General features: G+C 40.5%; 1 protein-coding gene across 14 annotated transcripts in view; it reads right to left on the bottom strand.

Annotated features, from left to right (window-relative positions):
• USP54 (ubiquitin specific peptidase 54) overlaps window positions 1-18,128 on the bottom strand; it is an 89,849-nt gene that overhangs the window by 36,502 nt on the left and 35,219 nt on the right. For 13 of the 14 annotated variants that reach the window (XR_014948613.1, XR_014948615.1, XR_014948612.1 and 10 more), the window contains exons 2-3: window positions 9,892-10,732; window positions 7,414-7,506 (exon numbers count right to left, since the gene is read on the bottom strand). Coding sequence is in view for 10 of the 14 variants with exons in the window: in XM_015866495.3 (XP_015721981.2) it covers window positions 7,414-7,506; window positions 9,892-10,038 (240 nt within the window). In the remaining 4 variants the exon portion in view is untranslated. The remainder of the gene's footprint in view (window positions 1-7,413; window positions 7,507-9,891; window positions 10,733-18,128) is intronic. The other variant, XM_085554392.1, reaches the window with a different exon arrangement.

Genomic DNA, 18,128 nt, shown 5'->3' with positions numbered 1-18,128 from the left:
TATTTGGAAAGGCATAAAACACAGTGGTACAGTCGTCTTTAAATTATGAAGATTAAAACATCTTAAAAACAATGAATAACTGAGTGTCTTAATCTTAAAGATCAAACATTACAGTGTCATCACTCGGTGCAGTTCAAGGTACTTTGAACCACACTACTTGTGTCCTGTAGGAAGCCCCAAAAATCGCCTGAAATTGAGTCAGATGCACTTTGAACCCAGAGTTGTTGCTGGCTGTTTTTTTTTTGTTTTTTTTTTTAAGATTATTTTGCAGTTTTTCTTTTCTTTCAGGAGTGCAGAGCGAGATGGGGGAGTTGTTTCCCCTTCTCCTTGTTTTTCAAGACACATTCTTTGCTCACCTTTCCTTCAGAGCAGGTCTTTCTTGTCTCTCAGACTTGGACAGGTGCGGCACTTGTTTCATTGTTTTGAGTTATTTAAGTTGGATCTCACTCCTTAATTTCAGATCTTGCCCTTGAGTTACACTGTTATCACTTACATATGATTCCCATGCAGGTCTAAAAGCCAGCTGGGCACAGACCAGGAAAGCACTGCTGGTCCTGCTCCAGGAGTTTTCAGGACATCTTTTCTCCAAGTGCTTAATGGGAGCTTCATACATGAAACATTCAAACTCTGCTCTCCTTCAAAAGCCTCTTCACCTGACAGTGAAAACCTCATTAGTGTATTCACAGTGCTGATGTTGTCCCACAATGACCACATTCCAATACAGTTGAGAGTATCCTTAAAAACCACAGTATGAAAAGACACTACTAAAAGCCTCCTGAACAAGAAAAGTCTTAACTATTTTACCACTTTTCAGTACCTCAAATCAAAGTAGCAGAACTGAAAAATGTATTATTGCACATAGATATAAGTATATCTAGGTTTAACATAAAACAGAAGTAATTCCTAATATTGAATCAACAACAGGACTTGGAATTCTGTACTAATGATTTGTTATTGGAATGTTGGAAAGAGCCAATACAGAAGAATATAAACACAGGATTTTTCAGACAAGATGCACGTTTTAGTAACGCTGCATTCCTGAGCTCTATCTAAAAAAACAAAAGAGACCCACCTCTTTCTCTCTACAGATCTTCAAAGGTCTGGAAATGGTAACACAGACAGCTGAATTAAAAAGCATAAGCAGGATATAACAGAAATAAATTGCTGAAGCCAATCAAGTTGCATCTGCTCCCTGCCCAAGTACCGTGTCAGGATCAGCTATATTCTTCACATAGCTGGTCTCAGGCCAACTTGCTCAGAGGCATCCAAAACTGGAAATTCCTTAACCACTCCAGGCAATCTGTTCCAGGGTCTCATTTGGTTTATTACCATTCAATTGGCTTTTTCTTAGTTTCTAACTGGAAGCTTCTTGTTATTTCTACTACAGGTCTGAGCTTTTGACATCTGTCAGAACAAGGGGTTCTTGTGTCAGTGCTCTCCCAGAATAATCTCCTCCAGTTTGGCAAGTGTGGGAACAGGTACAAACTTTCTGAAGCTTCAACAGCGACCAACTTACAGTTTGAGACAAAGAAACCTTATTAAGAAATTACTCCAGTTAAAACCTGGCTTTCTTCTTCAGATTTCCAAAATTCACATGCATTATCATAAAAATGACTCATGCTTCATTTGGTTAGAGTGTAAGACAGTCGCTATTCTTTGAGGTAGTTCTGTGATTGATGTCCTAGGACTTTTATTTTCAAGACTGTGAAGCTGAAATAACTGAATTCTCCCACCCTTCTCTAAAAGATCTGCTCCAAATGATCTCTAATGGTGCCTGCAATTCACTGTTTCCTTAGGAAAGAAGTATTCAATTTCCTTGAGATACACTGACATCTCCAATGTGTATCTGTCCAGACTGATGGAACAAGCTTAGACCTGGCAATAACTATTGAATCAGACCAGTGACTGTGCACTATAAATTTGAGTTCTGTTCTGGGCAGCATTCTGAGAATCAATTACTCTCCTCCAGCACTGTGCAGAAGTTCCTTCTCAATGGAGACAGCACTGCAGATCCAGCACCAGGAGATTTCTTTCACAGAAAGATGTTTTAACATGTTTCAATTTGTTAACTCCAAAACGCTTTAGTATTCTCTGTGTTTGAAGTTTGCCTTTTAGCAAAAACTCTCCTGATGCAGCCTCCTGCTCAGTACACCAACATATAAAAAAAATCAAGAAAAATTCTGGCCGCTAAATTCCGGTTTCTGCCATCCATTCTCCTCAATTTCCATCTACCATATTTCCATTAGCTCACATTTCTCTCTCACATTTCCTCATGTTCTATTTGGCTTCACTAATGCAAGTAATACCACATCTGGTAATAAACAACCTAGACTTCCAGTTAGTCCTTTATTTTACAGCCTGATCTATATTTCTATTCATGCTGTACCTTAAACACTAATATGTCACCTTCCAAAATGGATTACCAAGTCATAAACTGGCTACTAACAAAATCAAGTAAAAAGGCAATCATTTATTGGAAGCTTCAACTACCAGCTTATTAGCAGCAAGAACAGTTTCCTGAGTTAACTACTTTTGTCTGGGAGTTAACAAGACAGATTTATATATATTTAATACATTGTACTCTGACTCTTTCACTTAACGTCTTAACCATGTTACAAACGTTCCATAAGAAGTCCCTACATTTTTAACAGGTACCTAATCAGAACCATGAATTACGGCCATTCCATTTCTTTAAGCATCCTAACACTCAATTGTTCCCAGTTTTCACCTTAGAAAACAACAGTCTACACAGAAAATTCACATTCTTCCTGCTTTTGTTGCACATGACAAAATCACAGAAAAGTACAACCCTGTTGGAATTTATCAATCAATAGAGTATTCTTCTTTGCAAACTACAGAAAACACCCTGTCCGATATCCTGGCACTATAGAGCTTCCAGTACAATCCCTGGAAGAAGAACAAACTCTCTGTGGCACGCTCAGCACAGTGAACGGATTTCCCCCTTCCTGCCCCCTTCCAGCTGTGATAAACACACACCAAAGCAAAGTCATACTCTACAAAAAGGGAAAACATAACAGAATAAAGTAGACTTGAACATTAACGATAAATCAAAAGGCTGTTACAATGTTAGAGTGGGCAAACGGCATCATGACAAAGATACCTACTGCACCAAAAAAATCACAAACTCTAAACATTTTAAAATGCTATAAAATCTTAAGGAACAGTGTTTGGAATTCCAGTACAGAGACTGCAGCTCCCCCTTGTCTTTTTACAGCTCTTGATGCAATGTTCCTTCAAAATGGACGAAGAACTTATGTCTGTAATTAATCCACAAACATAGCCAGGTAGCTCAGCAAGTTTTAAAACTAAGAACTTATGAAACGGATATCTGCAGCGTGGCACAAAACTAAGATGCAATTTGATATCCGATATGACACATCACTGTCCTGTGATTGTTCTTTCCATAAATAAAGTTTAGAATTATAAATAATATTTATGGAGATAGCTGAGCGTTTACAGTAAATGCTGTGCATGACATCAGAATCCCTAGAAACAGTTGCAGCAAGCCAAGCATGTGTGAAAAAATAACTACTTCGGTGTTTTTCAAAGGCTAAATTTAGCCTAGTGGAGATTATCTTCCTCTAGAGTCATCAGGAAGAGAATGCTCCCCTTAAAGCAACTGTTCAAATTTGGGAAAGAGCGTGAACCCTCTCTGCCCAACACAGCAAGTACCCTGCCAAGTCAAGCTGGAGAGAAGGGGTGGGATAGACACTCTCTTCCACAGGTACTGCCCCTTTCCCAGGCTAGGCTGGAAGCAGAACATGCTGGCATGCTTTGGAGAAAAGCAAACACATCCTGCCCCATCCTCACTCAGTCTGGGCAGAATCTCGGGCAGGTCCACCTGGCAGCATGCAAAGCTAATTACCTCTCCCCAGACCCTAACAGGAGACTTTCGCATGGTATACAGCTCCAAATTCTTGACTTCCCACTGGATCCAGCCATATCTTCTCCCTCATCTTAGCAAAGCCTAAGGCAAGATTCAAGAGAAAGAGGATGTCAAAGACCTACAGGCTAAGCTGGCAACACCCTGGCAGGACAACGGTTACAGGCTTCCAGCGCAGACAAGAAAACCAGAGCAGAGGAAAAGGATAAGCAACGATGGGAAGGGACGATCTGGCTGCACTGGGACACAATTCACACCTGGTGATGCCTGCAGTGATAAGTGCATATTAAGTACATTATCACATTTGTCATGTACAAGTTTTCACATACCATGTGCCAGACAGCCCCAACTCCTTCAGAAAAAAAAAGAGCAGTTTGAGAAACACTGATCCAGAGGGCAGCAGAGAACAAGCATATATTTTAAAATAGCTTTGATTTTCCCCTCCCTCGTACTGCCTTGCTTAAGGAGCTCATGAAGATGAATGCAGTCATCTCCATAGTATGAGATTATCCCTCATACATACCCTGTTCGTGTAGGAGCCCTGCTTCTCCAGTTGCATGCAAGATAACCTTCTGATTTGTTTCTGATGTCTGTGAGGGGCTTTTTGGTTTGAGGGTGGGAGGAGGTGTACATCCCCAATTTGACTTAGAATTTTATATATCTGTATAATATTTGAATCGGTAGCACCATGAAAATCAGGGAAATCTTTGAAGTACTTATGAATGAACTTCAACATTTTAAACCATTTAATAAAGGTGGAAACTTGTCGTGACGTCATTCAAAGAATAACAAAACTGTGAGATATTGTTAAGTTAATGAACTTAAAGAAAGTGGGACTAAAGCAGTTCTGATTTTTAACAAGCAGATTTCTACTTTCTTTTTCTCTTGAACAGCTTTACAATAAATGTATGTAAGCTGTCTGAAGGCTGTAGAACAGACTTGTGTAAAACATTGATATTTCCTATGCAGAACAGTCTGTGGCTAGAGACAATATTAACACTTTGGTTTGGGTTAAAGCCAGCTGGAATTTGTTTATTTACTTTGTCAAGTACTAGTTACTGCACAGAGGCAGAAATAGTTTTCCATACAATTCTTTACTTCGCGATGCATTTCTTGAGTATTTTTCATTGTATATTGAATTTTCTGAGCTACGGTAATTCTGCACATAGTCAGATTCAAGAACTATACAGTGAGTGCGCAAAAGATCTTCCAGGATCTGGCACAATGCTGGAAACTTAAGGTTGAAACACCTTATGGCTGAACATGGCATTGTTAAGAAGAATGGAAAGGAAGCAAACAAAAAAAATCCTGGAAGATACCTGAGAGCAAGAAGAGAGAACAGCACGTTTTTGTAAGGCTGCATAATTTAGAAATAACTATATGGCTGCAGGCACACAATTAGTGAATTCAACCACTCTAGCACTTAGAAGCTTACAATGGCATGCTGCACACTTCAGCAAGACATCAAAAGCAAGAATCATATCAACAAAACTAAACACTACTTGACCCAATGTCTGCTTTTAATACATATATTCCAGAGATTCTACCACCCTGCAGTCTTACTGTAGCACTTTCCTCTTCTAACGCTGGTTCTGGTATTCCAGATGCATCTTTGTCCACAGTTCACACAATTACAGGGGTTGAAAGGGTCCTCTGGAGATCAAGACCAACTCCTCTGCTAAAGCAGGCTCCATAGTGCAGGTTACACAGGAAAGTGTCCAGGTGGGTTCTGAATATCTCCAGAGCAGGAGACCCTACAGCCTCTCTGTGCAGCTTGTTCCAGAGCTCTGTTCACCCTTCTGTAACAGCTACATAAAAATATATCTTCTCCTCTTTCATGGAGTTTTATTTTTTTTCCCCACTTTCTCAGTACTCTCATTCCAAACAAGACATCAGCCGCTGTCTTTATATTAAAACAAACCAGATCTGCCGCAGAGTCCACTGTACTTTCAGCCAAATGGAGGAACCTGAACTCCTTGTAACTCTGCAATATCTTGCTGCTTTGTTAAACATAAGAACAACAAAAACTTTTATTCATTATTATTTCCCAAATCCTGTTCTTTCTGCCCTTACTTACCAAAGAACGCTAGCAATCACTTGGCAGTACTGGAGGGAATCAGCTTTGAATCATTTATAGCACTGAATTTCATGAACTCAAACCCAATCAACACTAAGTTTTGTCATTTCTCTATAGGGAAACTCAGTATTTCATCTTTTCTTTGCTTGCACAGCTGTATTTCTGACTTTGGATGTGCTATCCTTCTCTTAACATACTAAAATATCCTCTTCTGAAAACACTGCTGTAAATATCCCTCTCACCATTTCAGCAGGTGTTGATACAGATTCTTCTTCAAAAGGAAATAAAACTTATCTTTCATGCTTTAAAAGTTTCCTCTTCACTGTTCTTTTGCAATGGAAAAGCCATCCAGAACATCCTAAAAACTCCCTAGAAAGCTGATTTTGAGGATATCTTGACCAGAGTACCTCTAAAAATGATTCACCAGAAGCAAGACTGCTAATACACCATAAATACTGCCTGTGAACTTCATATGATCTGAGCTCAAACCATGCACTCCCAATTTTGCCATCTGACATGCTGTCTCTCCTTTTTATCACTGTGAACGGAATTCATAGTACAAAAAAATCTCCCACAAAAAATTGAAATATTCACTAAGATTTAACAACTCATTTAAGATCAAAGAAAATGATGTAGTCATTTCTGAAAGAAAAATCACTGCTCAGGAACATTAAAGCTAGGGTTTTCATTATGTTTTGCTTGTGACAATTTCTCCCACCAGGCTACTGAGGCAGCAACAGGTTTGCAGAAGAATTCAAAAAGGAGGACACAAATACACACACAAAAAATCCAAAACAGAAGCAATAGGAAATAATGGGTAAATACAAACTGAGATGTAGGATTGTACAGTTTACTCAAGTATGTAACAGTACTTTGAACAACAACTAGCATTTAGACCTTACTGTCTAGGCAGCATCATGGATAGATATTTTACCTGCATCTAAAAACAGAATTGATATTTTCTAAATCAGAGACCAAAAAGAATTGAGCCATTTAATGCAGACATCAATATTTACAGTAGAAAATACCTTTTAGCCTTATATAATCAACAGTTTGGAACAGAAAAGCTTTTCATGCTGACATTTAAAGAAGCTCTGAAGGAAGGGTGAATTCTGAAAAACATACTGTCTGTCTGCGGTAAAATATTTATAAGCCAAGTGACAGTTTAGGAAAATAAAAAAAGATAACAGTACTTTACTGTCTGAAGTGATATTTCAAACATGGAGGCTTGCAATGATCTGCAGTCCACTGATGACAGAGTCTTAACTGCGACTTACCGACAGCATTTTCCACACCAGCACTATGACAGCTGCATGCTGCACCTAATCAGATTTACCTTTGCTCTCACCAATTTCCAGATGCAAGTTTAATTAGACATAAAAATACTGGAGATGTATCTTTTACTTTAGAAGAATTATTTTCCAACTTTTACCTTGAGAGCACAGAAGATGCAAGAATCTCCCATACATTTGTGCGTTGAGATTTGTCGGAAGCTGCGGCGAAAAATGTCAAGGTGCCAAAGAACCTGAAACACAAAGAGGAGCACAGCTGATATTATTAATACAGAGAATAAAATACTGCATAAAGCTTTGAATGGAGTTGCACACACTAAACAACTCTAATAGTACATTAATGCTAATGAACATCGTTTTCAATAGTGCGTCTTCTAGCTAACTGCAAGCCGACATCTTCATTTCTCTTTCTCAAGAACTGTATCACTTATATGCATAAAACTACAGCAGGATGCTACTCTCAAATCCTTTTCACCTGCTTTGGACCAAAACCACATTACTTTGTGCAGCAGTACCATGCTGCAAAGCTGTGCAGGGCCGTAACAACCTTGAGATGTCCAGGTCAGCTCCTTGCATCCCATTTCAGCCTCAACACTGAGTAGGAAGGGCGAAAGTCAGAAATGGAACACCAGCAGCGTGTGCATTAACATGTTCCTGAACGTCAAAACAATGAACTGCCAAAATGTCCCATGCCCAAATCCTGTCATTAGGAAGTGCTTTCACACACTGACTGGCAGATTTCTAACCCTAACCAGTGTGGACAGTTATTCTTTTCTTTCAGGACAGGTTACTGAGGTGATGATCACAGCAACAGCACAAGGCAAAGTTGGCTGGAACAGCACCAAGCTTTGGGTTATGTTTTACTACCAAACCTGGGCAACCACATATATTCTCATCTGCTCAACAGTGCCAGCACTGACCCGAGGTGTTTCACAGGCAGCTCCTCATGCTTGTTGCTGGTTGTTTCCATGAGCAGTAAGCGGCCTTTTCTGCAAGCTCTACCCCCAGTCAGGAGGCAGTGAGAGCAGCCCTGACCTGAATTGCACTGTGCCAGGCTCCAGGCAGAACGCAATGGCTCAGGGCTGGCATGTGACTGACTGAACACTTTGTTAGCACCAACACAGGGACCAAACATCTCACCAATTAATTTGTCCTGAGCAACTAACTAGGAAAACAATTCTGAAAAAAAAATTATAAAATAATAATAATAAAAATTGTACTGTTTTCAAGAAATGTAAATTATCTGTAACTATTTGTTAACAAGATCACAGCACCTAAATACTACCTAGAACTGATCTACAAAAATAACACTTTCAGGGCATATTTGATCTGTAAAGTTTGCCAGACCCTCAGAATTGTTAGGGTTATGTTTTCACTCAAACTCTCCCTGTACTTAAGAGCCTGGAAGGCAACGTAAGTCTTTGAAGCATCTGATTACATACAACATTCCTGAACAGCTACTGCAGGCTTCACAAAAAGAAAAAATGCATTTAGGAACTAGTTCAGTTTGTCAGTGTAATTGCCTTTGGAGCTTATCTCTTGAATGTTTATAGAAATACCTAAAAGTAAAGAAAAACAAACAGTCAAGAGTCTCTTACACTAACACTGATTAAAAAAATAAGACAAAAGAGATGTATAATACTATAAAATTATTAAGATCCTGTTTTTTAAATAATAATGGTAGTAAATAATAAGCTTTGGCTACAAGTACTTCTGGTATTCTCACACAGAAGAAACCAATTTCTGAAGCGCACTGAAGGCCAGGTCACATACTTCTACATCCCTATTCAACACACAGCTGGCACTGGGCTTTACTTCGACCTGACCTGGGCTCGATAACTTGGGATCAGGAGGCAGCCAGTGACAGCACTGTGCAGCTCAACAGCAGCAGTTAACACATCACCAAAAACTGCAATTTTCTTGACTTGGTTACCTTCAAACCTAGTCCTGTACTTCCTGGCAAGCTGAGACTATGGAGAGTCACTGAAGTTTTCATTTATATTACTTGCATCACCAGGATATCTCAAAGCCTTAAGCTACCTGAAAAGCTAATTGTGCCTACAAAAAACAACCCAAAAACTGCAGTGGCACAGCCTGTGCTACCCAGACAAGTTACACAATGGGAATGAGACTGAGGGCTGAAACTCAAACAGGTGCCCCAAATATGTAAACAGTGAGAATGCAAGTATAGCAGCCACCCCACTGCATTCTGACACAGGAGAACTGTTTCTTCTAGATCAAAGGTAAGTACTCCAGCATCTACACTGCAAATTGGCAGTAAAAAAGAAAATTGGACTGCATAAAAAGGAGTTTGTACAGATGTTATCTACCATTGACCTGGATTGGATCATCAAAAATAATTAATTTACTTTAAGGAGTAGACATAATTTAGATTAGAAGATTTAATGCAACATACTACTACACATTCTTGTCTTTGGTTGACAGCTCACCAGTTCATACACAGACAGAAAGGATCCAAGTGTCAAAGCACCAAGAAAAACTGAAACTTACAAATTCCGATGCCAGCCCTGACTGCATTTGTTGCACATCACAGCCAAAGAAAGTATCACAACCGACACAAAGAGGTGGCAGAAACAGTTTACATTCTGTGTTCTCACCTGCAGAGCGCTGTTCAGGAAGCAGCTGTTCTGCCCCGGTTCGTTGCTCAGACCTTTACTGGGTGCTATCGAAGTTGTATTTCGTGGAGTAAACATCCCCTGGACGTTCCCTCGACCCACAGAAAAGTAACTTCTTTTCCAAGACATCTTCCAGTTTGAGCTGTAGAACAGGTTTTGGCTGCCAGAGTATTTTACTTGATTGGATCTTTCCTTTATTTCACCAAAATTCAAAACTGGAATAACATCCAACCTTTTGCACGTTACAGTTTAAATGGAATTGCTCCTTTCTTCAGGATAGCAGTTGTTTGCTTCTTTTAAACCCAGCCCAGGATACTATTCATTCCATGCTTATGTATGCAAAAGCCTCCTTTACAAGCAGCCACGAAGTTTGCAAAATGGAAGGAATCCATGATCTTACAAGCTCATCTGTTACACTGTTGCTCCTTTTTCTAAGTGGGCAGTGGCTTCAGGGAACAAAGGGCAGATTAGGGAAGTCGAAACCAGAGGAAAAAAACCCACCGGCTACCTTCCCCCTGCTACCCACCCAGGAAAACAGCTTCACTAATTCTTTTATAATCCTCCTATTGAAGATGGGAACAATCCAATTAGCGAGAGAGCAGAGAAACCAAAACCAAAATGAAACCTTTGCAGCTCCGTTTCAGTTACTTCTGTGTTGGGTGATGAAAGTGGCATTATCCTCACAGGAAAAAAAGCAGCAACTCCAGAACTTCAGAGCAGCAAGAAGTCTCCGATACAGTTCCTCTAGTTCTGCATGCAGTCTTTAGAAGTTTCTCCTCCTGGTCCTCCTTTTGCAATTGGAATGCCCAGCCGTGCCAGAAAGCTTGAGAGAGAAAAATAATCAAAGGCTTGCGTCATTTAATTACTCTCTTGGCTTTGTGGTGTTCTGCCAAGAGCAGCGTTGCCTCACCTCCCACAATACACAGAATCTTCTGAGACAATGAAAAGAAAAAACACAAAACACAAGAAGCCTTCCGCACCCAAACCCAAAAACTAAAACAAGGAGAACAGAATTCTAAGAAAAGAATGTTAGAGCAAGGAGGGCAAGTATGGTGGGAGAGCTAAGAGGAAAGTTAGATTTAAAGAGAGAACAGAAAAACAAACATTTACATGAATTCCACGCCAGTTTTCACATGTGTCCTTTGCAATGCTTAAGTGTCAAAAGTTTCTAATGATCTCCTAGCAGCTCATAAAGTAGTGGGATGACATTATGAACATTAATAAACTGTCGATGCTAGAGTTGGGATTTTGCACTGATCCTCATGTCAGGAGATGAGGAGGACACAAAGCTCCTCACCAGCTCACAAGACATTCTCCACATTTTCTTAACCAGAGACATTGTTTATCTATATAATTGACGTTAATAGAAGATGCCTCTTCCAAGAAGCAGCGGTGCTTCTGAAGAACTGAAATGAATCAGTAAAATGCTCTCATCTACTTCTCATCCTTCAGGAAATGTAACAAGAATTTAAAGAAAATACAAAATAGCAGCAGCAGCATTTGTTATAAGGAATCCCTAGAAATGGGAACTACAAAAACTTAGGATAAAATATTTTTATTTCTTGCAAGACCATTCCACCTCATTACTGAGGATTGTTTAGTATTTTCCTGGTGCCTCACCAACAAGATTTAGGATTATCCCACTTTTGGAAAAGTGGGTATAACAATTAAGACCAGGATGGATAAGACAAGTCTATTCCACATGTTCTGAAGTAGTGATCACACTACAGTGCCACTACAAAACAGGTACAGGCAGAATTGAAGCATCTGCAAAATAACTCAGTAACTCCTTATGAAGATGAAGTGGGTATCTGTGGAGGTACATTTCTCACCTTCCCCACAGTTACAATTTTTTCATCTCCTATCAAAGCACAAAGAATTCCCTCAACATCCACAAATGTGTAAAACAGTCCAATCCATTCCCTTCCAGTAACCTTTTTGTTTGTGCTTTCATTAAGCTCATTTTGCAAATATTAATGAAGGCTCTGTGTTGCTGTAGGGCAGGCAAGCATCTATACAGAGATGAAGATGAACATTCTTCATGGTTGCCAGTATGCCATGCAAAACACTCAGATGTGCTTGCAAGCCTGCAGACACAGACCATTATCACGCCAGTCGCACAACATTCCTGAGCACTGAACGTATACAGGACTCATTTGAAAGCATTTTCAGCCTCAATCCCCTTTTCTTTGCTCAATCTGGTAAATGAATCACAAGCCAAACAAACTGTGTGAGGTAAGTAAGTTTCAGGCAGCAATGCAAGGATCTCTGTAAAGCACTGCTCTTGCAGTAGGTGCGGTAGCAGGAGATCAGAGCAGGACGCCGTGAGGAACGAGCTGAGGCAGCAGACCCTGCACTAAGTCACAAAAAGTCTTTTCACAGCACGAATGGGAAATACAACCCAAAACACGTGCCAGATGGACAGGTGTGAGCAGCAGAGAGTAAACAGTGGATTTCAAACCCAAGACAAGTTTCTGCTCTCAAAATGGGCTACAAAAGTCTGAGCCAAGATATCTCAGTTATTACAAGTTGAACACTTTTTTTCCTATGGATTTTCATAGTCTTGGAACCAGAAAGAGATGAGAAGCTTTGTATTTCATCTGTCATCACTAGGAGAGTGCTGTAATGGTGGGGCTCTCACAGTGACCACACAAGCTTTTTGCATCTGTGCAGACAGGAATTCCTTTGCCAGGTTCCCAGGAATAAAGTCAGCCTGCTCCTTTAGCAAATCACAAAAAGGATAATAAAAAACAAGCAGGAAAAAATATAAGGAGAAAAAGCAACTATTCAAATAACTCTGCTTTCACTGCTGGTGCAGCTACTGCCAGAAAGAAGCTAACTCCTATTTCAAAGGCACAGCAGAGACTTTAAGATTGTTATGCTATTAAGAATCCATGGATACCAAATGTCTGTTTTAATAAGACACAGAAAATTCCTATTACTGAACTGGTGATAGAGCTTCCTAGTCTTCTGTAGCATTTTAATGCTAGGTCACAACAACTGCAGCTCCATACAGTTCCTGTACTGCAAAAATAAACAAATGAAAAATCACATTAAAAACCTGTAGCTCCTGTATGTCCAAGTGTCAGCTTGGCATGAGCTCAGGAAACACAGGCTGAAGTAAAAGAGAATGGCATTATCAGACCCAAGAACACTGTTCTTCCAAAACAGATACGATTCTCACTGCTGAGTTCAATTACTACAGAAATATGAGACAAGGAGTGCCAGTTGCGAAAGCATAACTGATGCTCTTGGTTCATTACTCCTAACATTATCTTAGAGACACAATGAACTAAGGCAGATAGCCCAGAAAACTTAATGAACTTAAGTTCCATCTATTGTCTGAAGAACACTATTCACAGGAACAAGGTACAAAATCAATCTAGCCAGTCTGATTAAATAATGCTAACTAGATCCCTAAAAACACTGCCATGTCATAATAAAAATATTATAATATGGAACAAATTAAGAACATATAACTTGAAAATGGAAATTAAAGGTGCCAGACCTTCCCTCCAATTCAGGTAGCTCTCCAGCTGTTGTGACCATCTTCCTTAGGGAGAGAGGGCTCCCAGCCCAGGTCCAAAGACTTGGGGAGAGCACCTTCCAGCAGGGCCACCTGCCCCGATCCCATGGCTGTTGTCAGCCCAAGGGAGAGTTCCCACAGCCAGAAGCTTGATAATGCTTTCTCCATGGAACTGAAATTATGTAAGTATTGGTTGATTTCTGCAGTTAAATGTGATTTAATCAATGCAGACCTCATCAATATTAAGACCATCATTTACAGTTCGGACCCCCCAAAATATCCAACTTTGCATCTTGGATTAAGCTCAACCTTGGAGACGATAAAACAGAGGGACACAAAAGGTTTTAATTACCTAATAGCCATAAGGCTGGTTGAAGCAAAGAGTGAACAGCACAGCAATCTTAAAGGTAAACATCCCTGACAGACATCAGCTGCCTCAGCACCAAGCCAGAGATGCCATCCTCTAGAGCATATCTCATCTCTGAGATTCACAGCTCGCTGGAGATACTGGGCAGATTTTTCCTTGCACACCAAGATAACAGACTCATCACTAGAAGGTATATTAATTTCCATTCATTTCTATCCACAAGAACTTTAACAGTGCACATAGGACAAGAAAATTCTTTCCTTTACACAGGCATTCTCCTCAGTCCTGATTGCTGTGCTAGGACACAGATGAAAAAGTCTGTGATGCGTTTGCTGCTGAAGCTTACACCCACTTTTCAGTCTCCTGCTTAAAGGAAGAACTTAATAACAAGGCTTTCTGCTACTTCTGCCTACTGGGTGGAGCAGGGAACTGACAGCACGGCAGATTCCTGTGACATTCTCACACTGGTCTTGCTTATCTTTCGTTCTGCTATTGCACAATTCCTATCTGCAAATCACAAAGCCCAGAGCATCCGCTAGCTCCCTGGAACCACATTAGAAAAAAAAACACCCAGAGTACGTGGGAAGTTCAGAGAAATGGTCTGTAGGCAAGACACCAAAGAGGACAAAGCTTCTGGGGAGCACCATTGCTCGAAGCCAAAAGGTTGGCATTCCTCAGCTAGCAAACAGCTAACTGCTTCTCTTTCAGAGAGAAAACACTTAAAAATGAAGTAAGAGTATATGGCTGTACTGACTTCTCAGACCAGTAGATACAAGGGAAAAAGAAAAACAAACGCACTCAATGCTCCTGTCAGCAGCTCAGGCCAACAAGGGGAGTGGAGACGTTCTGCCCAAACACCTAAAAGTGAGATTGCAGGCTGCTGAGGTGAAACAGTTTTATGCTGCATGAAGGTAGTTTATTCCCTACTGTGAGCAGCAATGCTTGCAAGTATTCCATCAAATTATAATGGTCTCTGTTTTAAAACAATCAAATGAAATGCCATGAACACTAATCTAATCTGAACCATTTGATTTTAAGCTTGACAGTCAGCCAAATCTTTCCAAAGAGCATCTCTCTTTGTATTAAAATAATAATAATTAAAAAAAATGGCAGAAAGCCACAGGCTTTGAACTGAGAATGGTTCAGTGACAGCAGAGGGCCAGAAACCCTGTCCTGTCATAGCCTGAAGGCAGCCCTCCTCCTCTGCTTGTCCCCACCTGCCTGCAGGTGCTTCTGCAGAGCCATAGTAGCTCAGCTGTTACCTCCACTGCCCTGACCCAAAGCAGGACATCAGGCTGATGGAATCTGTCTTCTGTTCGAACCTACAGACAGACAGACTTCTGTTCATAATAGAGAAAAAATGTAATCTATCCCACACAGCTGCGGAGAGGGAAAAATAGGGCAGCCAGGTTGAGGCTTTCCTGAAGAAGTTAAGTGGATCCAAAGTACCTGGTTGGATCTCAAAAACTGGATAAGCTGTTAAAAAACAGCCCATAGAGATCTCTATCACGGCAACCATTATAAAAGGTGGGTTACAATACAAATAAACGCACAGCTGTGAGTATCTAAAAACTTGCACTACAGTCTTTCCTGGTCAAATGCACCTCAACCTGCAAGATGATCTGCAAGTTACAGGAGGAAAGCAACTCTCCTGTTAGGGACTCCAGATTCTAAGAGAACTGTGTGGAATAATCAAACAATACAAGGCTTCTGTTGGGAGACAAACAATGAGATATGAGGTCATAACCAGAGACGCAAAGGCCATGCTATTTGCTTTGTATGGGCTCATTGCCAAAACACACTTCCCTCCCCAGATAAAACCTTTACTCACATTGAAAACACCGTATTAATAACCAGTGATCTCATGCATCATGATACTCCCAGCACGCGCGTTGCCTGGGGAGTCTGTGGTACCAGGGGCAGCCAGTGCCCAGAGTAGTGCCAGCCCATTTGGAAGCACCTCGTCCTAACTGCCATGCAGCCCAAAGAAGCCATTACCTCAACAGCTTCCCTCCAACACCGAGGTGGGAAGGAAGAGACGCATAGTTTAGAAAAGTCAACCAGAAAGAAGTAAATTCAAAGAGTTTTGAAGTAAGACACTGGATTAATTAACACTTCTTAAGATCTTCCCTCCGCAGTTGCCCAGTTCTGTAAGACTGTATGGTAACAAAACCACACACCTTAACACAGTAGTGCAGAAGAGGATTTCTGAACAGATCTCCTGAAGTCTTCTATGCAAAATGCAAGCCTACTCTCCAAACACCATCTGTATTAGGCTTGGTGCTGGACATTTCCAAAAGGGAAGGAGAGGGGAAAACCATCTCTTCATCTCACTCCATATGGAATACAGAGTTAGGATGAGTGCAGTTCAAATGTTAGGAGAGAGCTCAAAAGCAGTAAAACATCACCATTCAATCCTGTTACCATAGAAAATCAGGACCAACAGGAATATAACAGTTGTTAACCATATGGTGAAACGGAAGGGTTGGTTTTATCCTCGCAGATGCTGAGGCATCCTCCATCATCAGCTACTTCCTTTCCCAGACTTCACACCTACCTTGGCTTTCCAGGAAACTTCAGGATAAATCCAGCACTCGATCCAATCTCCAAATATAAGCATTTTCCTTGCAAAAATCCAGATTCTACAGCCATCAGCCAGAGCAACAAGATTTTAAGGCTCTTTTTCCTGTGGCACCTTTATTCACAAGGAAATAATCTAATTCCTATTCCAGTAACACCACTGACCCAAGAAAACAATTATTTTCTACTTTGGCATGCAAATTCTAGCCTAACAATTCCTAAAGAGTGCCCAGAAGCTTTCAATAGCATTCAGTAGCATTCAGCATCACAATGCTTTATGACTGGCAACTTTAAACCTTAAATCCCTGCTGACATTCTTTCCCTGACCTTGCAGGCTTTTCCTGCTTAACAGCATCCCCAAAAAAAACGTGGAAAATTCAACCTCTTCTATAGCAACTACTGTGCACTGACTATGAATTCTCCTGTCAATCTTCACACTCGCCATCCTTAAAGCAAAGGCAGTAGCTACCAATCGCGATTCACATGCTGTTCACATTACAGCACAATTCCCTGCACTTCACTGACCCATGTCATTATACTTCAATTTCTTAACATCTGCAACAATGCAATGTCCAAATACACAAACATCCACACAGAACAAAAAAGACAGATAGGCAAGACATTTATTTTGCAGAAAAAGAGGGAAAGAAGAAAAAAAATCCAGCAACACAACCATCCTAACACTTGGATGTCAAAGGAAAGGTAACACATAATATGTAAAGATGACAACATGATGAGAGCAGCAACAGGCTTTGACCAGACAGATGGACAGCCTTTCAACAGAAAAAGGCATTTCTCGTGATGAACCCACAGAGCACTTGTCCTTCTCTCCATAGAGCAGACCTGATAGCACCCAAAGGCACTAGGAAAAAGTAGGAAGTAATTTCCTAAACCTCAGGATAGTTTGGGGTATCACAATAACACCCACAGTTCATTCTCAACCAATTAATTCACCAATTTGTTTTATCTATCCCACTATCACCACTTAAACCAGGATGGCTTCTCACATTCTCTTTCTTGCTAAACTGGTACCTCACCAATGTGCTGAACCAAAGCAGTGTAGAGGAACTCATGAAGACAACACATGAGCAGAGTGAAGAAAGAAAGAATGATCAGCAGTTCAAGCTTTCTAAACCTAAATGTCTGTACCTTTTTTCTTGGCATGCTTAAATTGCTGAGGAGCGCTCCTGCACTGCACAGCATTATATGGACTGGTATTTCTACTTAAAAATATCAAACAATGCACCCAGCATCCACAATATGCTGCTTTTCCCTCCTTTTTTAAGCAGTCATCTGTGCTGTACAGCTATAAATAACACTTCAGCAGAATCACGAGTATGCACACGCTCACATAAGCGCTTCACAATCTTAACTTGGTTTTAAGATCATTATTTGTTAGTTTCTAGAAGTAAGCAGAACTAACAAGAATAGAGAAACTCATTTTTGCTTGATTTTGCTTTGTATACAGCTGCATTTTCTGCAAAATCCACTGAGGCTTTTAGAACTTGGGTAGGAAGAACACCTGAACATAACACAAAAAACAGCTCACTGAATCCAAACATCCTGGCTCTCTCAACAGTGGCCAACAGCACATGGGAAGAGTTAAAGAGGTTGGGAGAAAACATACCCTTATATCCCCCTATACCTTACAACAGCCTGGAACAGCCATGGAGGGGGAGTAGAAATCAAAGGCTGATTCATTGTTTTCTATAAAACTAGAAGACGTGATTCATTGTTTGTTATAAA

This window comes from Coturnix japonica, chromosome 8 (assembly GCF_054131305.1).
Source record: "Coturnix japonica strain WE chromosome 8, WE-NBRP24, whole genome shotgun sequence".
Taxonomy (NCBI): Eukaryota; Metazoa; Chordata; class Aves; order Galliformes; family Phasianidae; genus Coturnix; species Coturnix japonica.
This window is presented reverse-complemented; position numbering and strand designations above follow the sequence as displayed.